Here is a 21,590-nt window from a genome sequence, read left to right as displayed (position 1 = left end):
CTCTCCATTGCAGTCCCTAACCACATTCTTCATGCTCCCTGTGACTCTAATGCTTTTATCCCTTAGGTCTTTCCCAGGTCATCATCTCTGCACTAGCTTATATACTCTCCTCTCTTTCCAACTTAACTCCTTGATGAATCAGTTCAACTCTGCACAGACCTCTTCTCTCAGGTCTCCTGAACCTATTGCTGGACTTGTCCTACCAATCTTTGGGCCTTGGATTACTCCCATCATTTGCTTCCTTCATTCCTACACAAGTACTGCTGAAGAAAGCTAGAGAAAATTGTGGAATCGTGCTTTAACACAAATTAGTTATCCAATCACGACAGTACCCTTACTGTGGCAAAGCAATCCTTCCATATCCTCCCCAGTACCAACATGCTTTCCCACTTACCATAGCAGCTTTTCAAAACTTTTTATCTTTCCTTAAATCTCTCATGATTCCCCATTTTCTCTCCTCTAAGCTAAGAACTTTCCTGATATTCCACTGAAAAAATGTTCACTGAAAACTCATCTTATTCTCTTTGCCACCTCATGTCTTCCAGATGCCTTTGAACACCATTTTCTCCTTCACTTTGATCTGACTTGAAGAAAGAGTCCTTTTCCTTGTCAAGGCAAACCTCTCTATACAGACACATTATCTCATTTCATCTCATCTTTTCCAGCAAACTGTTTCAATGTTCCCTGTCTACTAATTGCTCCCTTACTGCCTGTAAACATGTCCATGCCTCTCCCTTTGGTAGCTGAACTCCTAACTACAATAGGTTCATCCATTTCCTCTTCTCTCTTTTTCTTCCTTTCTACAGTCTGGCTTCTAGGCTTGTCTTCAAGCTGAATCTTCTCCCTCCAAAGTTACCAGCGATCATCTCTTAGTTTCCAAGTATAATAGTCTTTTCTCAATCTTCACCTTCCTTGATATGGTCTCTGCTACTGTTAATCACGTTCTTCTGGACATTCTCTTCTCTCTAATATACTGATGTCTCCTAGTTATCTTTCTACCTCTCTCACTGATTCTGTTTCCTTTGCTGGATTTTCATCCAGCCTACTAACAATGGGTGTCTCCTAAGATTTTTGTCCTGGGCCCTCTTCTCTACTCTCTGATACTATTTCACTTGGTGATATTATCAGCACCTATGGATTCAAATATCATCTCTATACAGATGATCCTCAAATTTATTTTTCCATCTTTAACCTCTCTCTGGACCTCCAGTCTTACGTCTCCAATTGCCTACTGGTCATCTGAAACAAGATGTCCCATAGATACCCTAAGCACAATATATCCAAAACTGAACTCATTAACTCTATCCCTCTTACTTCCCTATTATTGATCCCCTATTATAGTCCAACATCCTCCCAGGTATCTAGGCTCAAAACTAAGTTGTCATCCTTGACTCCTCAACCCTCATATTTGATTTATTGCCAAGGTCTTTTGATTCTACCTTCTTACAGTGTCTTTTATAAAGTTTCCTTCTCTCCTCTGACACAGAAACTACCTTGGTCCAGGCCACTGTCATCTCATGTCTAACCTATTGCAGTAGCTTTCTGATTAATCCCCCAGCCTCAGGTCTCTCCCCATTCCAGTTCTCATCTACTCAAAGTGATATTTCTAAAGCCCAACTCTGACCACATCACCACTCTACCTCTATTCAGTAATTTCTAGTTGCTCTCTATTATCTTCAAGATCAAATATCAAATCTGCTTGGTTTTTAAAGTCCTTTCTACTTGGCACCCTTCTACTCTTTCCAGTCTTCTCACACCTTACTACCCCCTCCAAATTCTCTGTGATTTGGTGACACTGGCTTCCTGACTGCTCCTCACACAAGACATTTTGTCTCCCGACTCTTGCATTTTCATTAGCTGTACCCCATGCCTGAAATTCTTCCTCTCCACCTTCTGGATCCTTCCAGGCCACAGTTAAAACTCCATCTTTTATAAGAAGTCTTTCCTGAACCCCACTCAATGCTAGTGGTTTCATTTCAGTTTATTCTTTACTTATTGTCTGTGTGTAGCTGTTTTTGTGATGCCTTCCCCATTAGGCTGTAAGTTACTTGAGAAACTGGGTTGTTTTTTGACCTTTTTGTATCTCCAGTGCTTTGTGTAGTGCCCGATGCTGTACTAGCAGGCAATTAATTAATGCTTGTTGACTTGGCCTGATCTGCTCTCTAGTATTCTTGATGGCCACCAGGAGAGTTGGCCATGAGAGTTAACCCTTGTGGCAAAATTCCTGTTGATATTCTTACTTGATAAATACATACTAAAATCAAACCAACAATCTTTTTACAACATTTTCATATTAAGGCATATAGTTTTTAAAGTTGCAAAAGCAAAGTCTTCTGAGAAATTCATTTAAAAAACAAATATAGATCATGAAAAGCATGAAAGTAAAATATTAACATAAAAACCAAGATAAATCTGGTATTAAGAATGATATCAAACCAGGGTCTTAAGAAGAGTTTTTGCTCCTTCTGGAAAAGGGGCAAGGTAGCTTGTAGTAACAAAGAATAACAAATATGTCAAGTGAAATATGACATTAGAGGATAATCCTTGGGGGGCAGTTTGGTAGCTCAGTGGATTGAGAGCCAGGCCTAGAGATGGAAGGACCTGGATTCAAATCTAGTCTCTGCTACTTCCTAGCTGTGTGACCCTGGGCAAGTCACTTATCATCCATTGCCTAATCCATACCACTCTTTTACCTTGGAACTAATACTCAGTATTGATTCTAAGGCAGAAAGTATGGGTTAAAAAAAAAAAGGGTCATTCTTGATTAAAGCTCAGGACTGCCAAAAAGGTCAACTTACATGATAAACTCATTGGGCTGACAGACTGTTGTAGCTACTCCACCTAACACGATCCAGGGATTCAACACTGTTTGGCCACCAGTTACAGATGTTCCTGCTTCTTCTGCTGCATCTTTAAAACCCTGTATAATTAGGGGCACCACTTTGTCCCTTTCCTAGGGATTAAAGGAACAAATTAAAAGTGAGAAGGCACAGTGGGAACAAAGAGAATCTAGTGACAACTCCATTTCCTGGAGAAGACAACCTACTGGTTCAGAGTTTCAGGTGCAGAAAGAATCACAAAGTTCCAAAGGCATTTCCTTCAAGTTCATATAATGGGTGAAATAGTTAACACAAGTCAAGAATTGTTACTTCATAACCATTTTGTTAAATGCTGGAAGATGCCCTGGGTAACAATTTATAGTACAGTTACATAGTTAAAGCCATATAACAACAGTTTTTTTTTTTTTATGTATTCATCCTCACATCACAAAAGGAAACAACTGAGTTGATTGGGTAGTAGTTTTTGTTGTTATTTTCTTATGGGAGTCAGGATCCATGACTTCACTGGTGCTGGGAAATTCTGCTGAAGCTACCTTTCTTCTTAGTCCCTCTACTAAAGCAGAAAAGCAGCTCATCTATCCTTAGTCTCAGAGAGCTAGTAGGGGCAGAAAGAGCTTAAGTGAAAGCTGAAGATCACCTTTGGGGGTGGGAGGGGGTGCTGTAGAGGATTAAAGTTCTGGTATAGGCTAGACTAGAAAATTTACCAAATCTCTTCTCATTCAAAAATTCTAATTACTTCATACCACAAAAAGGGCCCACTCACTAAAAATTAGTTTATCACTGATTTTTGCTGCTATTGTGGAAGTAGGTGTCAAAAAAAATTAACAAAGAAAAAAACCACCCACCCAAATAAGACAGTGGCTCTATGTAGGCAATCTTAATTTTGGTCTTTGCTCCTTAATCCCCAGGTTTCTTTCATATGGGGAAATCAATGCACCAATATGAGTTCTATTAAATCACAGGTTATCTCAGTAGTTGTAGCCTTTAAGACTATTCCTTAGAAAATCTGGAGCATTTAACACAAAGAACAATCTAAGATCTTTCTTAAATGCTGACTCTAAGACCCAGGATGACATTAACAGTCTAGAACTAGGAGGTGAGAAGCCTGGGTTCTAATCCCAGCTTTAAAATTAGCCAGGTGATTTTCAGACAGACATGACACAATATCTTCAGTCTCATTGTCCTCATTTGTAAGGGAAGGGGATTTCGGACCAGTGTTAAGAATCTACATAAGATCTAGTGGAGACTAGCACTAAAATAAAGGGAACCTAAAAGCCTTTAATTAGCCTTGTCGTCTTGAGCAAGATACTTTATCCCTTTGTACTAAATTTTCTCATCTGTAAAATGGAGGTAAAACAGAGTTGCCCTACTTACCTCAAAGGGCTGATGTAAGAGTAAAGTTAGGTAAGAGATGTGATTGTTAGCTTTGTGGCCTTAGGCTAGTCACTGCACCTCCCCTGGGCCTCAGTTTCCTCATCTGTAAAATGATCAGGTTGGACTAGATGAGCTCTAAGATCCCTTCCAGCTCCAATATTCTATGATTCTATAAGTGCTTTGGAAAAGTAACATGTAATAATCCATGCAAAAAATATCAATGTGGTCATAACTAAACATACAGGGATGAAAAAGATGTAATTTTTTAAAATGTGATAGGTGCTCTAATAAAATACAAAGTGCTATGGGGAGTTCATAGGAAGAGAGGCCACTTTTTAGCTGGGCCTCAAGAAAAAATTCGTGAAAGAGACAGCATTTGAATTCAGTGAGATTTGTACAAGCATAGATCATTTATCATGAGGAAGGAATGGATAAGTGAGAACATTTAAGGTAAGTAGCAGAATGAATGCATACTATGACTATCCTTGAAAAGCAAATTAAGGAATTTGGAGTTTAGGCAAGATGTATTATTTTAGTAGGACCATGTTTTATAGGAACTCAACACATGTGAATTTAGGTATATGTGACTGGCAATTGAAAAAAATAAAGGCAGAAAAATATGTAAAAAAATTTTTTTTCATTATACACTAAATTGGCACCATTCTCCCAAGTGGTGTAAAGTCTTACAGAAGTTTGCCCAATCATACTCACTCTTGCTCTCAGAAGTATTAGTGTGAGTCATTACATTGTTTTGTACCAAACATTAGCTCCCAAATCAGTCTTTGTCTGGAGTTCTCTGGTAAAAGTTGTGTCCCAGTCAGAAAAGTACTTCTCTTTGTTTCATTAATGCTACTTTATTAATAATGGCCCTAAGGTACAAAAGCAGTGATGCTGGTAACTCTGATAAGCCTAAGAAAAGTTGTGAATTGCCTAGGTGTATTTGTATGAGAAATATTTATTAAATAATGGGATTTGCTATTAAGCATGATTTCCAACTTACGCAAAGGGTCTCTTGGGAACATATTGATGACATAAAATGAGGTCCTATTGTTTTGTGGCTCTTCACAATTAACTTCTTTAGGTAATGTATAGATTCAAACCCTGAGCCTTTACTATCAAGTTTAAGCTATTCCTAGGATCTGTAACAATTCATCTTTCCCATGTTTTAAAGGGTTTGGATTTGCCTTGACTATTTTACTTCAAATCCTTGGCTCAAAATACATAGGACAGAATGCTGAGCTGGGAGGAACATTTCAGATCATTTAATTCAGTCTGAAAGTTCACAGATGAGAAAACCAAGGCATCTGAGGATCTGCCCAATATGACACAGTTATTAATAAGTGACAAAGCTAGGGCTCAAGCCTAGGCCTACTAATCTGGTATGTAGCAGGAAAACCACATGTGTGCTAATTATTTGACAGAAAAGGAAGGGCATTCCCTTTCCATGGACCCCTGGTTCATAAGACCACTCTCACCCTAAAGGGACAGCAAGGCATTGCCCCCAGTATAACTCCAACCCTTTTTGGTAGTGTGAAGGGTAAAATTTTTGATAGGAGTTTGAACAAAGGTCAGGAGAGCAGTTTGGTATAACACAAAACAATTAGTTTATTCTGAGGAAAGTTCAGATAGGAGATAGAAAGGAGGAAAGTGAGAGAACTCTTATAATTATACCCCAAATCCTAATCCTAATTAAAATTTCTAAAAAACCCTAAATCTATCTGTCTTCAAGGACAGCTTTTTTTGCCAGGGCCAAGTCCAGCCTAACTGCCTACACTATCTAAATTATATTCACTAACTAGCTACCTACCTAAGCTAATCAATAAGCATTAATCACCTTCCACCTCCTTAAATCCGTTTTCTCTATACCAACTGTCAGTTATTTCCAACTGCCAGTTAGTCTCAGAGACAGAGACACACACCTGCTCTCTAGGGAACCCAGAGACAAAAGACCCTCAAGGCTTAAAACAAAAGCCCCCTCAGTAAGCTCAGGTCCATCTTTATATACCAGCAACCAACCCCCAATGACCAATTCATGCCCAGCAGCCACCTTCCCCGCAACTGCTAGCCCTCACTGTCAGCAACTGACTCACCACCTGCCAGTAACTCACTCTCCTCATTGTCATCAACTGATAGCCTGCAACTGACTCTCTACAGAAGGGGGCTCTTACTGTGAAATCTCCCTGCTCCCTTGTATCTTAAAGAGGCAGAGGGAGAGATTAAGAAAACCCCTTTTAACAGTAGTCTGGCCTTCTCTTTCCCTGGACAAAAAAAAGAGCAGGTCAGAATCTCTTAAATTTAATTTACTAATAAGCTCATGAAATGGAAAGGAAAAGCATTTATTGAGCACTATGAGCTAGGCACTGGACTAAGGGACAGAGATATAAGTGAGACAGATCTTCTTCAAAGAGCCTGCATGCTCCTATGTGAGACAATGTTCACAGGGAAGCACAGGAGGGCTTGGCAATGAACTCATCTAATCCAGTCTTTTCACTCTAAAGATGAGGAAACTCAGGTGTGTAGAGGCTTATTCAGTGACTGGCCCGGAGTAACATGAGCTGGTTGAGCAGATAAGAGAAGTCTTACCCTGTCTGTCATTTTATTACTAATTCCAAGGAGCATCAACATATTGTCACATTCCGTGACGCCCATGGCATAAAGGTCACTTAGAACATTGGCACAGGCTATCCGGCCCTGGGAAAACAAAAGGAGGAAAAAGTAAGCAAATCACCTAGAATGATGATTCAGCACAGCAAAGAACACTTTACAGTTTTAGTGTCACTCAAAGGGGCTTTCTGGGGCTGGGGTAAGCCCAAGAGTTAGCTTATAGTCTTTTCAGTGCCCTGAAGCATCATTTTTTTTCTCTCTCTCATCACAGAACTGTTTTGCTATTCACACTTTTTCTCAACTGTCCATTACTATTTCCATCCTGGTCTAGCCCTTCCACTTTTCCCTCCTCTTCTCCTGGTTTCATAAAACCCAGGAATCTCTCAACCATTAGAATGGAAAACAGGATGAAAATGCTGTAATTTTTTTAGTTGGGTAGAACTAGGGAGAGAAAGGTCAACAGAAAAAAATATAACATGAGGAGGATCTTGGGATAAAAAAGAATGAGCAGAACTATCTCCAAATAGACCTGAAAATAACCACTTACCTTACCAAAATCTATCAAGTAATGCATAATGCTGACATCATTTATTTTCATTATATGTATATCACCTAGGTGGAGAAATGAACTATCGAAGCAACTCATGTCTTTGGCCTGGTAAATTTGGGAGCTTAAAAAAAAAACTTAAATACTAAAAAAATTGCATTTTCAAATATACAGTAGGACAGAGGGTTTGTAAAACACTGAATCTCCATTTCATATTGCATGCTTTTAAAAAAATGTTTAATTCTAATATGTTCCTTTCAAAACTCTCCTGCTTTTCTGTGCTTCCTTTTTTCTTTTTTATGCATTTATAAAAACGCTTCAGTATTTCTTTCTTTCATCACTATTGCTACCTCCTCTTTCTAATGAAAAACCAAAAGAAAAAAAAAACCACTCTTTTTGCAAAGAATAGTGAAGTCAAAAAAATATATAGTGGCCAAGTCTGAAAATTTATTTATTTCTGTCCTGTGAGTCCATAACCTTCCTGATAGGAGGTGAATAAATATGCTTCATCATATGTTCTCTGGAGACATGGTTGGTCAGTACTTTAATTAGAGTTCTTAAGTCTTTCAAAGTTGTTTTTCTTTCTTTTTTTTAATTCTTACCTTCTGTCTTAGAATCCATACTAAGTATCAATTCCAAGGCAGAAGAGTGGCAATAGTTAGGTGATAGGATTAAATGATTTGCCCAGGATCACATAGCTAGAAGTGTCTGAGGCCAAATTTGAACTCTAGGCCTGACTCTCTATCCACTGAGACACTTAGCTACTCCCAAAGATGTTCTTTACAAAGCTGTTGCCCTTGTATGATCTTCCTCTTGGTTCTTCTCCCTGAATCACTTCATACCTCCTAGGATTCTCTGAAATAATTGATTTCACTATATCTTACAGTTCAATAAAATCCCATTATATTCACGTACCATAATTTGTTCAGCTATTCCCCAAATGATGGGCAGCCCCTTAGATTCTAGTTCTTTTCTTTTCTCCTTTTAATCCATTTGGGGGCTTTTTTCAAGGTTGCCTTCGAGATCAAAGGATAAGGAACTATCTAGAAAACTTAAGAAGTAGGGGAATTTTAAAAAATGGCATTGAAACAAAGGATTCTTTTCTGATGACAAAATAAAAGTGTTCAATCTACAAGTTATCAAGAAAAGGATTCTTAAAAGTCATAGAACAATTTATATGACCACCACCATAATGAAAGGGAAAAACTTCAAAACTCTTATCAATGGGATGCCAGTCAAGACTTCAGAGAACTGATGGTGAATGTGCATTCCCTGCCTTTCAGTGGTAGGCAAAGGTACAGTATGAGGCAGAAGTGTTGAGACAAAATATGGGGAAAATAAAACACTTATAGAAATGTCTTTGGAAAAATACTTTTTTTCTTTTGCTTTGAAAGTTTAACATGCTATTTATTTACTATGCTTCAATGTAGTAGGCTAATAAGGAAGTTTTTCTTTTGACAGTAAGACAGTGGAACATAAAAGCATTTGCTTATTGTTATTCAGTCATATCTGACTCTATGAACTTTTTGTCTGTGGGGGTTTTCTTGGCAAAGATACTGGAGTGGTTTATCATTGTCTTTTCTAGTGTCTCCCCATTTTATAGATGAGGAACCAAACAAATAGGGTCTAAGTAACTTATCAAGGGTCACTCAGCTAGCAAGTGTCTGAGAGCAGATCTGAACTCAGATCTTCCTGACTCCAGGTCCAGTGCTCTATCTACTGTACCACCTAGCTACTCCCTACATATTTGCTTGATATATCACTAGTTTACATTTTCTTATATATTTATGTTAAGAAATCAACTACAAACAAAACTTTCCCAAGTAATAGTGTAAAGTCAGTGCAAGAAACTACAAAATTGCAGGAGACGAATAGCTACTGCTTTGTTTTGATACTAGGTATGGACGTGACCAGCATCTTGTGCTTCCAATAATTCTCTTGACTCTGGCTGGCATGGTGGTAAAGCAGGGTCTCAGATCCCTAATTTGTGCATACTCTCCCTACTCCTCAAGCTTGACGCTTGAAGAGCAACATCTCTGGGTATTGGTGTTTCTCTCTAATAGAATTAAAGCTCCTTAAAGGCTGGGACTTTTGATTCTCACCACAATGCCTGGCACACAGCAGGTACCTGTAAAAGCTTTCTGAAATGGGCTTTGCAGAAAAGGAGGGTTGCAGTCACAGATGCAGAAAGCAGACAATCTTTATTTCCAAAACCCCATCCAAAAACTGTGACCAAAGAAAGGGGTAGCCTGGACATTGTGGGAGACAATAGGTTTTTGCTGACCCTTGCTTCTCCTCCAGTAGGAGTTGAGAGAGCTGCTGCAGAAGGTGCATTCTTTCCATTCACACAGCTCACACTCATACCTCCCCCAAATGCCTAGACTTCTGAACTTTTTTGTTGGTTTCTTCAAGACATTTGAGTTTCTTACCACTTCAACCCATCTTATCTGCCAAAGTGATTTTTTTCTAAACACTTACCTTCCATCTTAGAATCAATACTGTGTACTGGTACTAAGGCAGAAGAGTGGTGAGGGCTAGGCAATGGGGGGTCACATAGCTAGGAAGTGTCTAAGATAAAATTTGAACCCAGGACCTCCCCTCTTTGGGCTTGGTTCTCAATCCACTGAACCATCTACCTGCCTCTACCAAAGTAATTTTCTTAAAGTACAGGTCTAACCATGTTGCCCCATCCCACCCCATTAATAAATTTCCATGGCTCCCTAACACTCCAGAATCAAATATAAATGCTATTTGATATTGAAAGCCTTTCACAAGTCAGCAATCTTTCTAGTGTTCTTATACTTTACTGCTCCCACACACATTCTACGCTATCCCTTCACTGGCCTACTAGCTGTCCTCACACATGACACTGAATCTCCTGATTCACGTAATTTCTCTGACTCCTCTTGGAATGTTCTCCCTCTCTACCTTTGCCTCCAGACTTCTTTTAAGACTGAGTATCCAAATTCGACCTACAGTAGGGCATTTCTTCTCTCCTAGCTGCTAGTACCTTCTCCTCTAAAACTGCCTTCCATTTATTCTCTCCATACCCCAAGGGTAGGGACCATGAGGTATCTTTGGTGCTTAGTCCAGCACCTGGCCCATAGTGAGCACTGAAATGTTTGTTGGTCAACTCAGTTAACGTATTGGTTAGTCTGTTGAACTGGTAGTTTTCCTTTTCTCTCTTTTTCTGATTACAATGGTTGGATATGTTAGGAAATGAGAATGACCCATAAGTAAAAGGCGGCAATAAAAATTGGGGACTTCAGCCTACCTACAAGTATGCTAAGATTTGTAAGGGTATTGTGAGGGTAAGAAGGATGGAAAGAAAACCTCACAAATGTCTACCATTCATTGAAAGAGTGAAAAATGAAGGAATATGTGTATGTATACAAAGTTATACACAACAGGCTATGGGAGTTCCCCAATTTTTACCTAACAAGTTTGCTTATCTTTATATAACCCACAGCTTACATTATCAAATATGAACATTAGATATAAGAAATCACTGGAGTATAAAGTGTTTTAGATATGGCATAATTTGGATGTTTTTCCTTTAAAACAAATCCATTTGAAATATAGAAATGTAAGGGCCAGACTCACCATCATATATGGATCATCCACAATAGGATAAATGTAATCTGTGGTCTGAACCAAGGAAAGACCACCATGTCTCAAAGGAATAACGCAAGTGTCCATTCCTATACCTGTAAAGAACAGAACTATCATCAATAGACCTCTCACAAAAAAGGCAATCATTATCTCTTACATTTAGGTTCTGAATCAGGAGGAACTTATTTAATACTATACAGTGCCAAGAAAGCAATATGGTTTTTATCAAAAAGCATAACTGAAGTAAATGTGAAACACAACCAGCTTCAGCAATAAAAGCATAGAAGAACCAAATCTCTATATACCATTAAACTTTAGTTTTTTAAGCATTATTAATGTAAGAATTTTAAACAAAAACTTAAGTTTAATGAAAATTCTTTTCATAAAACACTTGTGAATAACACAATTATTTTTATATAGTATAATCTGTGTGATCCTTTCAATAAGAATTTCTTTAACATCCATTTACTAACAGACAATTGGACTGAGATTGCTTTGGTTGCAATTGTAGAAATTTTATTTAGTATTTTATTTTCAGATCAACAAGTCTGCCAAGTATTTTACATAAAAAGTTTTTTCTTTTAGTAAGAAATATTATAAAACCAAAATGAATTTATAATTCCTAAATGTACATCTAGACAATCTGTTATTATTTATATTAGTCTTAAGAAGAAATAAACTATTTTTAAAAATTAATAAAATTCTTGGGGGCAGCTAGAGCATCAGGCCTATCCCAGTCTGGAGGACCTGAGTTCAAATCTGACCCCAGACACTTCATAGCTGTGTCATCTTGGGCAAATCATTTAACCCTGAAAGCATATCCCTGCTGCTCTTATGACTTATAATTGATACTAAGACAAAAGGTAAAGGTTTAAAAAATGTTTAAATAAAATCCTCCTCAAAAAAAGCAAACTTTTATTAATTCAGAAATCAAAAACAGTGATATGGTTTAGCCAGACTTTACCTTATCATTCTCTAAGATAAAAAGGATCTGATGTATGCTCAAAGGAAAATACTTAAGCCTCGTAATATAATAACACATCCAAATATTGATTCAGATAAAAAAATTTTAATAGCATATGCCTTTCCAAGTAATACCTGATACTTGTAACAGCACTTTAAGTCAATCAATCAATAAGTATTTATGAAGTATCTACTGGGTGTCAGGCACCAAGGATAAAAGTACAAAGAGTGAAATTTTGATCCCTTCTCTCAGTGAGTATATTACCTAATGGAGTAGACAAGTATGTATAAATATTTATATAGCATAAATATAAATATCAAACACACACAAAGTAATTAAGGTACTATGGGAGAGGGCACTACCAGTTTGAGGGGTGGGAATCAGGAAAGACTTCAGGCAGAAGTTGGTACCTGAGCAGTATCTTCAAATAAGAGAGGATCCCTATGAGGTGGAAGTAAGGAAGGAGTGCATCCCAAGCATAAAGGCAGCCATTGCAAAGACATGGAAAGAGCTCAGGACCAGAGAGAACGCCAGTTTGGCAGATTCTCCAAGTCTAAAAGATAAGTTGGCACTAGATAGTACAAGTTATATTGTATAATTGTAGAGGATTGTAGAAATTGTATTATACAAGCTGGCACTAGCTTTAAAAGCTAAACAGAGGAGTTCATGTCTTAAGGTCTACAACTTTAAGGTATAAAAAGTGCTTTATACATTTCATTTGATCCTCATAAAAACTCTAAAAGACAAGCACTACAGGTATCTTTAATCTTACCTCACAGATGAACAAACTGAGGCTGGTCATAGAGTTGTTAACTATCAGAGGCTTGAAAGACAATTGTTTCTAAACATTTAGAGGTGTGTATTAACATATAGTTGACATCAACTCTTATTCTTACTATTTGTGAGGTAAGATGATTCAGTGAAAACAGCACTGGATATGGAGTCCAAAAGTGGGGCAGAGCTGACTCTAGCCCATTTAATATCAAGATAATTGTGGGCAATCTCACCGAACTTTATTTTTTCATCTGTAAAACAGGGATATCTACCTGCCAGGTTGTCATGGGAATATTTTCATCGGCTGTATCAAATACTATATATGTTAGATTCAGATGGCTACAGTAAGTATTTTAAAGTTAATATAACTACATTTAGTTTTTGAAAAATTTAGCTCTTTTACAAATTCTTACTGGCTAAAGAGATAGAAAAGCAGGTCATCTATAAACAAAATTTTACACAAAAATGGTAATTTTACTCATCTATCTGAATCAGTATTTGGATAATGCCATAAACAACTAAACCTCACACACATACATACAAATATATGGTTTATATATATGATGTAATATAAATATAAATTAATTTTAGCACTAGTTCCTCATATAAATGATTTTTCACTTCTTTTTCCCCATCACTGCAAATCCAAAATAGAAACAAGTCTACCAAGAACCTGTGTAATTAGGATTTGCTCCCCAGAATTGTCTTTCCCAGCTTCCCATGTTCCTTCTCATGTTATGTGCTAATGCAGGGAGGATATAAGTTTTGTGTAGCTCTACCCTCGCCTTCTTCCTCCCAGAACATGGCTGTTGAGGCTTGAGGAGAGAGCTTGGCAGGAAAGTTTACCCATGTGTTTTTTTTCTACTTCAAGTGATTATTAATAAATCTTATAAATATAATACTTGGAGTTATTGGATTTTAATTTAAATATTAAAAACCATATACCCCACAGAAACAGTCTCTCTTATTTAGCAAAATTGAAAAGTTAGGGCATGACTCAGTGATACAATTAATATTTTTGTTTCAGAAATGGTAGGGTTATTCACTCCATGGACTAGATCACTACTAATCAGTTTTTTATTATATTTAGACAAAAATGCTTGTAATAATTCAAGAAATGAATCAAGTAGCATGCTTCCAAAGCTTCAGAAGAAATTTATCTTAAGAGGGAAAAAAGTAGCATATTGTCTAGAGCACTGACCAAGAAGTCAGAAAGACTTGGGTTTGAATCTTCTCTGAGGTCTTAGTTTCTTATCTGTAAAATGGAGACAACATTCATGGAGTTCTATGATCTCTATAAATCATAACTCTTTAGGGTTTTGCAAACTTTAAAGAGCAATATAAATGTGAGCTGTGCAATTAAAAAAAATGTTTCCAGTATTTGTCAGCTAAAATGTCAGGAGGACAGGAGGACTGAATAGACTCTGTAGACCCTAACTCATTTGGATGCTTCCTCATTGAATAAATAGCCATTTTGTAGATAAATTCTTATCTATTTTGGGAAAATAACATGCATTTTTTTCTTTCTTGAATTTGCATTTCATAAATTCATAGAATCAAAAAGAATCTCAAAGGCCCAACCCCTAATTTAAAACATCCTTATTATATTCCCAACAAGGGTCATCCCAGTCTCTTTACTTGAAAACTTCTAATGGCCAGGAACCCACTATCTGAAGCAGCCCATGCAATTCCGAAAGCCTTCTAATAATTTAGTCTCAATTTTCTCAGGTGTCATATGAGGATACTCTACCCACAGCAAGAGGTAGTGTGTCCAAGTGTCTAGAAAGCTGATCTTAAAAGTCAGGAAGACCCAGTACCAAGTACTCCTCCACCAAACACTGGCTGTGTGAAGCTGGGCAAGTCTCAACCACTCAGTGCCCAAGGCAATTGTCTAAAACCATGAATATCAGAGGATTGGTAAAGGAAGTCCCTAACTCTAAGCTATCTACACTGATGATCTGGATAAAAATAAGAGGTTCAGTAAAAAGTAATCAAGACAAAAATTTCTAGTACCAATTCACTGGGTGGTTGGGAGGATCAAGTTTTTTTGTTATGTCTGAGTTAAGCCCAACTGCCTCTCAGCAACATCTACCAATCAGTTCTAGCTTTCCCTGGAAGGGCCAAATAGAAGTTTAATAGTTTTCCTAGATGATAATTCTTCTGAAGACAGATAATATATCCCTCCCTAGGTCTTCCCTTTGGTAGACTAAACATTCTCATTTCCTCTCACTCACTTTGAATGGAATTGTAGCTGAAAGACTTCTGGAAGAGCTATTAAAGAGTAACTGCTCAATTTATTAGTTCTCAAGCATAAATCAAAGAATTTTATACATGATTTACATGTAAACATACTATCTGATTTTTAGCTTAGATTTGTAATAATGTATTTAAATAGCCGGACTGGCCAAGTTCTAGAAAGCTTCCCTGAGGTCACATGTTTTAGTCTTTTATAATATAGGAATATCAGTGTTTGATTAGACATAATTTATCACTTCAGTATCTCGAAATATATTAGGAATCCCAGGGATTCTGAACAGAGTAAAAAAAGCAGCAATTGGTTTTTGCTGTCTACACTAACTCTTTGAAAACTGGACCTCTTTTAACCATGAGATATCTATTCATTAAGTTCAATGCCTGCCAAGGATTTGTAAATCTGCCTACCTATGCTCTAAAACACCTAAGTCAATAATCTCAAAGGGAAAGCTGTATGCCAGGTTTCATTATTTTGTTTTTAAACTCAATTACAGGGTTCACTTTGTAAAAATTTTCAAAAATAGATCCCAGAAGTTATAGCACAGTGTATGATGATCCACCCTTTAATTAAAAGGGAGTCACATTCCATTTTCACTAGTAAACCTGAATCTTATGCTAAAAACTCTTTTACAGAGGCATTATCACCTTCACTGATATTATATTTTATATGTGGAAAGCTTGTGACAAGGGCTGACTTGGTGAATTAACATGACAGAAAAAAGTCAAATTTGAATGTCATGATACCCAATGCTTTCTTTTTAATCCTAACTGCAATATACAGGGTAATATAGGAAAATTTTAATTCTCCAGAACCTTTGAGATTAACTGCAGATTTATTATTTTAACTCTTTTGAGTGCTAAGCTTTATAAAATGTGTGGCATTTCTCAGTCTTCTTAATTTGGCAGAGTAAAGAGTCACATAATTATGTGACTTTTCTTGATGACTGTCAGCATTATGAATATTAGTTATGGAATCACTGTGAGCACTGGACTTGTAATCAAAAGATCTGGGTTTATATCCTGGTTTTCCCATTTAATAGCTTTGAGACTACTCGCAAGTTACTTTACTTTATGAGCATTAGTTCCCTCTCTATAAAAACTAGGAGAATAACACCAAGTACTTACCTCATTCAGTTGTGAATAAAACATTTTCTAAAAGCTAAAGTGATACATAAATGTAAATTATTATTTCTGAGTTACAATTACTGTTACCCTACAGGGATACTCTCAGGGTTTATTAAGGTGTATAGGGTTCTTTGTCCTATGCAGTTGCCCCAGACAGCTAGCTTACTGAGTTCCTTGTGAATGCTTTGAATAGTTCATAGATTTAGGAGATCAAAGAACACTGAGATGCTTAGTTTTTCTAAACATCTCTCAGAATCTGGCAGCTTTTAAATTCTCAATGCTTTTAATTGTTGGTGGGTTTGGAAATAAACAATTAAATATGAAGTAAGAGTCAAGAGTTATTAAGTAAAGGCACATGGATAAAGGGCAATGGAACAAGCATGTATATAGCATCTATAATGTAATGAATAAAAAGAATGAGATTTCAGGCATGGGCTTTGATGCAATTATTTTGCCTAGTCAGAGGTGACTTTGTGACAATTACTTTTTTGGTTTCAGAAAAGTGATATGTGGTTAGATGAGGAAAGGACTTAAAAAATTTCTCTTTGGAGCTAAAGAATATAATTAAACATTAACAATAATAGCTTCTAGAAATTACCTTTTACATTTAACTAAATAGTTTATTTCCTCTACCAGTTTATTTAACACCTTGATAATCTTTATGTTCCATACAAACATCTTCTCTGACTCATAACATAGAATTTTAATTTGAAGCACCCTGTACCTGCCAAGTCTAATGACTTATACTAAAGATTTTTAAAGGGAAAAAAACCCAACATAATATTAGACAAAGTACATATGAAGATACTGGAACCACAAGATATACAGATTCTCAGGAAATAGATCATACTCCCAGAGTTCAAGCTGACCATTTGTTTGTACTGTATGCTTATCAATGTAGCAAAGCAAAACATCCATTAACTAGACATTAATCCTGGAAAGAAATTCTTTCCATGGTTTTTAGAAAAAAGAAACGTAACAAAACAACTAGTTAACGAAAAGAATTTAGTAAAGGAAACAAAAAATATTTTCAGGTGCTATCCTAGGATCAATAAAAGAACTAGGCTGCCTCATAGAATCCTATCATCATAACATCCACTGATTTTCAGAATGACTTCCCCTGTTTCTATCCACTCTCCCCACCCACTGTAGGATCTTCAAAAAAACAATATCTGTAAAATCATCAATTTCCTGAGTCAGGAAGGTAAATTCATACATTTGGTAGGATTGGAATTAAAAAGCCTCTACATTCTATGGCTCTGAACAATAAGGATAAGATAAGTAAAAAGGTGGAGAGGTTGCTTGATATTTAAACAGAAATTTTAATTACCTAGATCCATCCTGAGAATTCTATTTTATGGAAGGTTTCACTGTCATTGAATGATGTTCTTACCTTAAAATAACAGGAACATCTCAGTCACATATAATTATATTTCCAAAATATTAGATTATACCCTTGGTGTCATTCTAGACTTTCATCCAGCATCAAACAAGTTATATATTTTTTTAATATAGTTAACTGTGAGTTGCTGTTTGGATTATTTTTGTTTGGATAAAACAATTTACAAGGGAAAACAAAGTACTAGAATAGAAGAAAAAAGTCCTAGTTATAGCTTGGATTTGTTCATAGGCATGCTATTGGAATTTTAAAATAAAGACATGGTTTACATACCTAGCCTTGGCATAACTGCTCCCAAAAACTGTTCATCTTCCTGGAAGTGATTCTCTTGTAAGGATTCCAGCAATTTCTGCAGGACATCTTGCGGCACCTTGCAGCCTGTACCCTTCAGTTCAGTGAATCGGGTTAGCCGGAAACTTTTGTCCAATTCGTAACTTTCTGGGTTAAAGGATTCCCGAACAGACATGGCTCTGAGGCATACACACTCACAGTTTAGTCTTTTTCCCCCCTCCTCTAGTCTGTTGGTTTCTTGCTGGTCCACCTAATAGGCAAGTCATAAAAAGGCAATATTAGAATATTATCTATTACCTTTGAAGTAAAGAAACTTCAAAATAGAAAAAAGAAAAGTAACTGCCCCAGAAAAGGGCAATACATAGAAGACTATTCATTTCTAGTGATTTAGAATCAGTAGATAATTGTACTATATATCACTTTTCTTTATATTGACTGCTTTATGAACCAGAACAATAAAGACATCTCCAAAAGTTACTTGGATTGTACTGGGAGAGAGGGGAGGGTGTCTATATACATTTGTAGCAATCTATTTTGAACCACAAATCTCATCTAAATGATGCCTAAGGCATTATTATATTAGTTAGAGGGTCAAGACAGAGAAAAGATGATACAAAAGGAACTGGAGACTATATCAGGCTTATTTCATTTAAATCTTTTTCTAAAAAATAAGTATCCAAGATCTTCGATGGTCATAAAATTAGACATTTAAAAAAATAACTCTTGGATACTTCAGTCAGCTGACAACTGGTGTGCACTGTAGTTTAAGTTTTAAGTTCTTAGTAAAAATATAACTTTTCATGGTAAACCTTTTGACATGGCGGGAAATACTCATCAAAAGGTACAATGCCTGCTAGAAAAATCCATGGAAAAGATATTAATGCAAATTCATTTGATGAAATTCTGTGCCATGCCAAAATCTAATTTTAGAAGAAAATGTTTTTACTCTGAGTCAGAGGTATACAGCATAATCCAAAACTAATAGGAGGTCCCACTGAAGTGTACAACTTTCAAATGAGTGCCTTTTTTACATAGTACAAAATAGTTGTACAACATAGCTGTACTACTATAGATTTTCTGATTTAAAAAAATAAAATAATATTTCCTAGATAGCAAATATGCTATCCAACAACAGGTCTACTTGTGCTTGCATCACTGACAAAGCATCATAAATACTCTTTAAGAATTTCATTGCAAGGCTACAACAATTAAATCAAACTAATCACCAGCACTTAAATATGCTTTCCAGTGCCAAAGACTACTACGACAGGCCTTTCTAGATGTGAAATCTTTTGAGTTGGAGCAAAAACTCAAGCTCAATTCTTGGGTTTAACAAACTTTCAGGACTGATTTAAAAAAAAATTAATAAGGTATGTAATTACGTCGGAAACTCCTTTTAGAGTCACTTTCCTCCACAAAACTTCCGATTAAGAACATAATTTCCATTTACATCAAGTGTTTCCCCTCCCTTAGATAGGCATACCCCTTATTGAAAACACATCTTATAAAGCCTAAGCATGGGCAATAATCCAAGCCTTAGTTACCAAAAAACGTGTCTGGGATGAGCAATGATTTCAGTTTCAAACTTGTGATTGTAGCACAAGGCCTTGATTAGCACTCACGTATACTACTGAGTAAAATACATGGAATGACATTCTAACCACTGTAGCAAAAGTCAGAGCTTGTTGGAGTCCCCCTCCCAAAGTTTGATTTATTGGAAAATATCTAAATTTGGACTTTGATTCAAGGGTTTAAAAAGAAAGTCCTCTTCTTAGAAAAATCACAGCAAAAGCCTACAGACAAAACGACATATTCTTCAAATCCTCTAACCCCTGGGGAGAGGGGGACCGGGAGCGAGACCAGGGTTTGGATGGCTGGTTTATATTTACTAGTATTTGCATGCCACCTCACCGGATTTAAAAAGAAAAAGTTAAGAAAGTACCGGCAGGCTTATCTCGAAGCTCAGGAATTCTCCCATTCAAACTAGAAGGAGTTCTAGATGGGGGGGAAACAGGAAATTCCATTTGGGGGTTGTTGATTGGAAAAGATCAAGAGACAACTTGGGAAATGGGCAATTCCGGCGGCTGCGGAGGAGGTGAAAGTCAATTTGCTTAACAAGAGACTACACCTTCTCCCGCCACTCCCCGCCCCTCAGATGTTTACTATACTTTAAAACAATGACATGAATATGTAGAGACTGTTTAACCCTTTCCTCCTCAAGCACGTAGAAGTATTTAAAAAGTGCCAAGTGATGGTGGGGATTTAGTGAAGAGGAAGGCGCACCAAATCGGCGGTCGCTGCCTTAACCTACCTCCCCCCGAACCCCGGGAAATAAACAATGGAGCGGGCACCAGCACGCGGGGGCGAGGCGGTGGCGGCGGCCGGGCTCTCCATGCGGCCGTAGAGACGCGACTTCGGGACACCTTAAACGCCAAGCCGCTGCCTTTAAAGGCAAATCAGGCCTCGGCAGCCGCCAGCGCTCTTTGTGCGGCGGGAGGGGGAGGGGGAGCGGGCACTCTCCGCTAGGACATCCTCCCTCCCACCTCCTCGCAGACCACCGCCACCACCATGGGGGAGGGTGCGCGCGCCAGGGGTGACCCTCCCCCTTCCCTCCAATCGCTCGGTGGGGGCGGGGGTGCGAAGGGCCGTTTTTTGGGGGGACCAGGTAACAAGAGCAAGTGTCACGCGGGGAACTGAGTTAACCCTTTGTGAAAGTCCAGAAGGGGCGGAGAGGAGGAGGCAGCTGTGTAATAGAGAGCATGTGTCGGGGAGGAGTGTTGAGAGTTGGGGGGAGGGGGTGGAACGGGAGGCGCCCGGGAGCCGCGCGCGCCACGCTCCCCGGGACGCCCTAGCAGGATTCCCTTAGCGGCGCGCGCGCGCGGCCGCGCGGGGGCCCGCGAGCTGCAGCGGCCAAACAAAAATGTCGGCGGGTGAAAAAATTAACCCGTGCGCTGCCACCGCAGCCGCTGCCGCCGTCCCCGTCGCCACCGCCACCCTCCCCCCCACACCCCTCCCCTCCCTTGCTCCCTCCCTCCCTTTCGCTCCCTCCCTCCTTCCTTCCCCAGCTCAGAGCGGCTGCGGGTGGCGGCGGCGGCGGAGGCGGCAGCTACGGAGCGGGCGGTGCTTCTTTTTTAAAGCGGCCCCAACTACCCCACATTCCGGCCCCCCGCGCCAAGCTGGGCTCTAGCGGGCCGGCAGTGCACGTCTCCCTGCCGGTCCGGGGCCCGACGGAGCTGGGGATTTGCAAAGGGCGCTACGGGGCTTATTGATGAATATTCCCCTTTAAGCCAGGCGTGTCTCTTCCCCCCTCCCCCCCAGTCAGGCTCTTACCGGTTCGCTTTTCGCCCTCCTCCTCCTCCTGAAAACGGGACTCCCGGCCGTTCCCACAATGCACTGGGCGCAGCCGGGGCTCCCTTAAGCGTCGCCTGAATAAAAATGCCGCTCCAGGCTGCTGGGAGGCCGTAGAGGAGGGGTGGGGGGGTGGGGGTGAACCCCAGACCCGCACCTGGGCGCCTTGCCGGATCCTCAATTCTTCACTCCCTGGGTCCACGGCTTAGAAACGGGGCTGCCAAAGGCATGCTGAGCACAAGGTGTGAGGGTCCTTTAAGGGCTGGCTACCTCCCTTTAAGGGGCGGTAGGGGCAGGAGACCTCGGAGCTGTTCGGTGGCGTGCGTGCGGCTCGGGGAAAGGGAGGGGGGGGAATGCCTAACCCTGAGCCATGCAATGATTGGTCTCGGGGGAGCGGGAGGAGTATTGGGGGGTGGGGGGGGGCGTTTGCAAACTCCTGGTGCCACAGGCATCCGTTGC

The 21,590-nt window shown here is 38.8% G+C and overlaps 1 protein-coding gene across 1 annotated transcript in view; it reads right to left on the bottom strand.

The window, feature by feature from the left end:
• Positions 1–21,177, bottom strand: part of SEPHS1 (selenophosphate synthetase 1) — a 42,815-nt gene extending 21,638 nt beyond the window's left edge. The window contains exons 1-5 of the mRNA XM_044677847.1: positions 21,114–21,177; positions 17,766–18,033; positions 10,969–11,072; positions 6,798–6,905; positions 2,799–2,953 (exon numbers count right to left, since the gene is read on the bottom strand). Of these exons, the coding sequence (XP_044533782.1) occupies positions 2,799–2,953; positions 6,798–6,905; positions 10,969–11,072; positions 17,766–17,958 (560 nt within the window). The 5' untranslated portion in view covers positions 17,959–18,033; positions 21,114–21,177. The remainder of the gene's footprint in view (positions 1–2,798; positions 2,954–6,797; positions 6,906–10,968; positions 11,073–17,765; positions 18,034–21,113) is intronic.
• Positions 21,178–21,590: the final 413 nt, after the last annotated feature.

The sequence above is a fragment of the Gracilinanus agilis genome, chromosome 5, assembly GCF_016433145.1.
Source record: "Gracilinanus agilis isolate LMUSP501 chromosome 5, AgileGrace, whole genome shotgun sequence".
NCBI lineage: Eukaryota > Metazoa > Chordata > Mammalia > Didelphimorphia > Didelphidae > Gracilinanus > Gracilinanus agilis.
The sequence above is the reverse complement of the archived record's forward strand: the minus strand, read 5'-3'. Positions and strand labels throughout refer to the sequence as shown.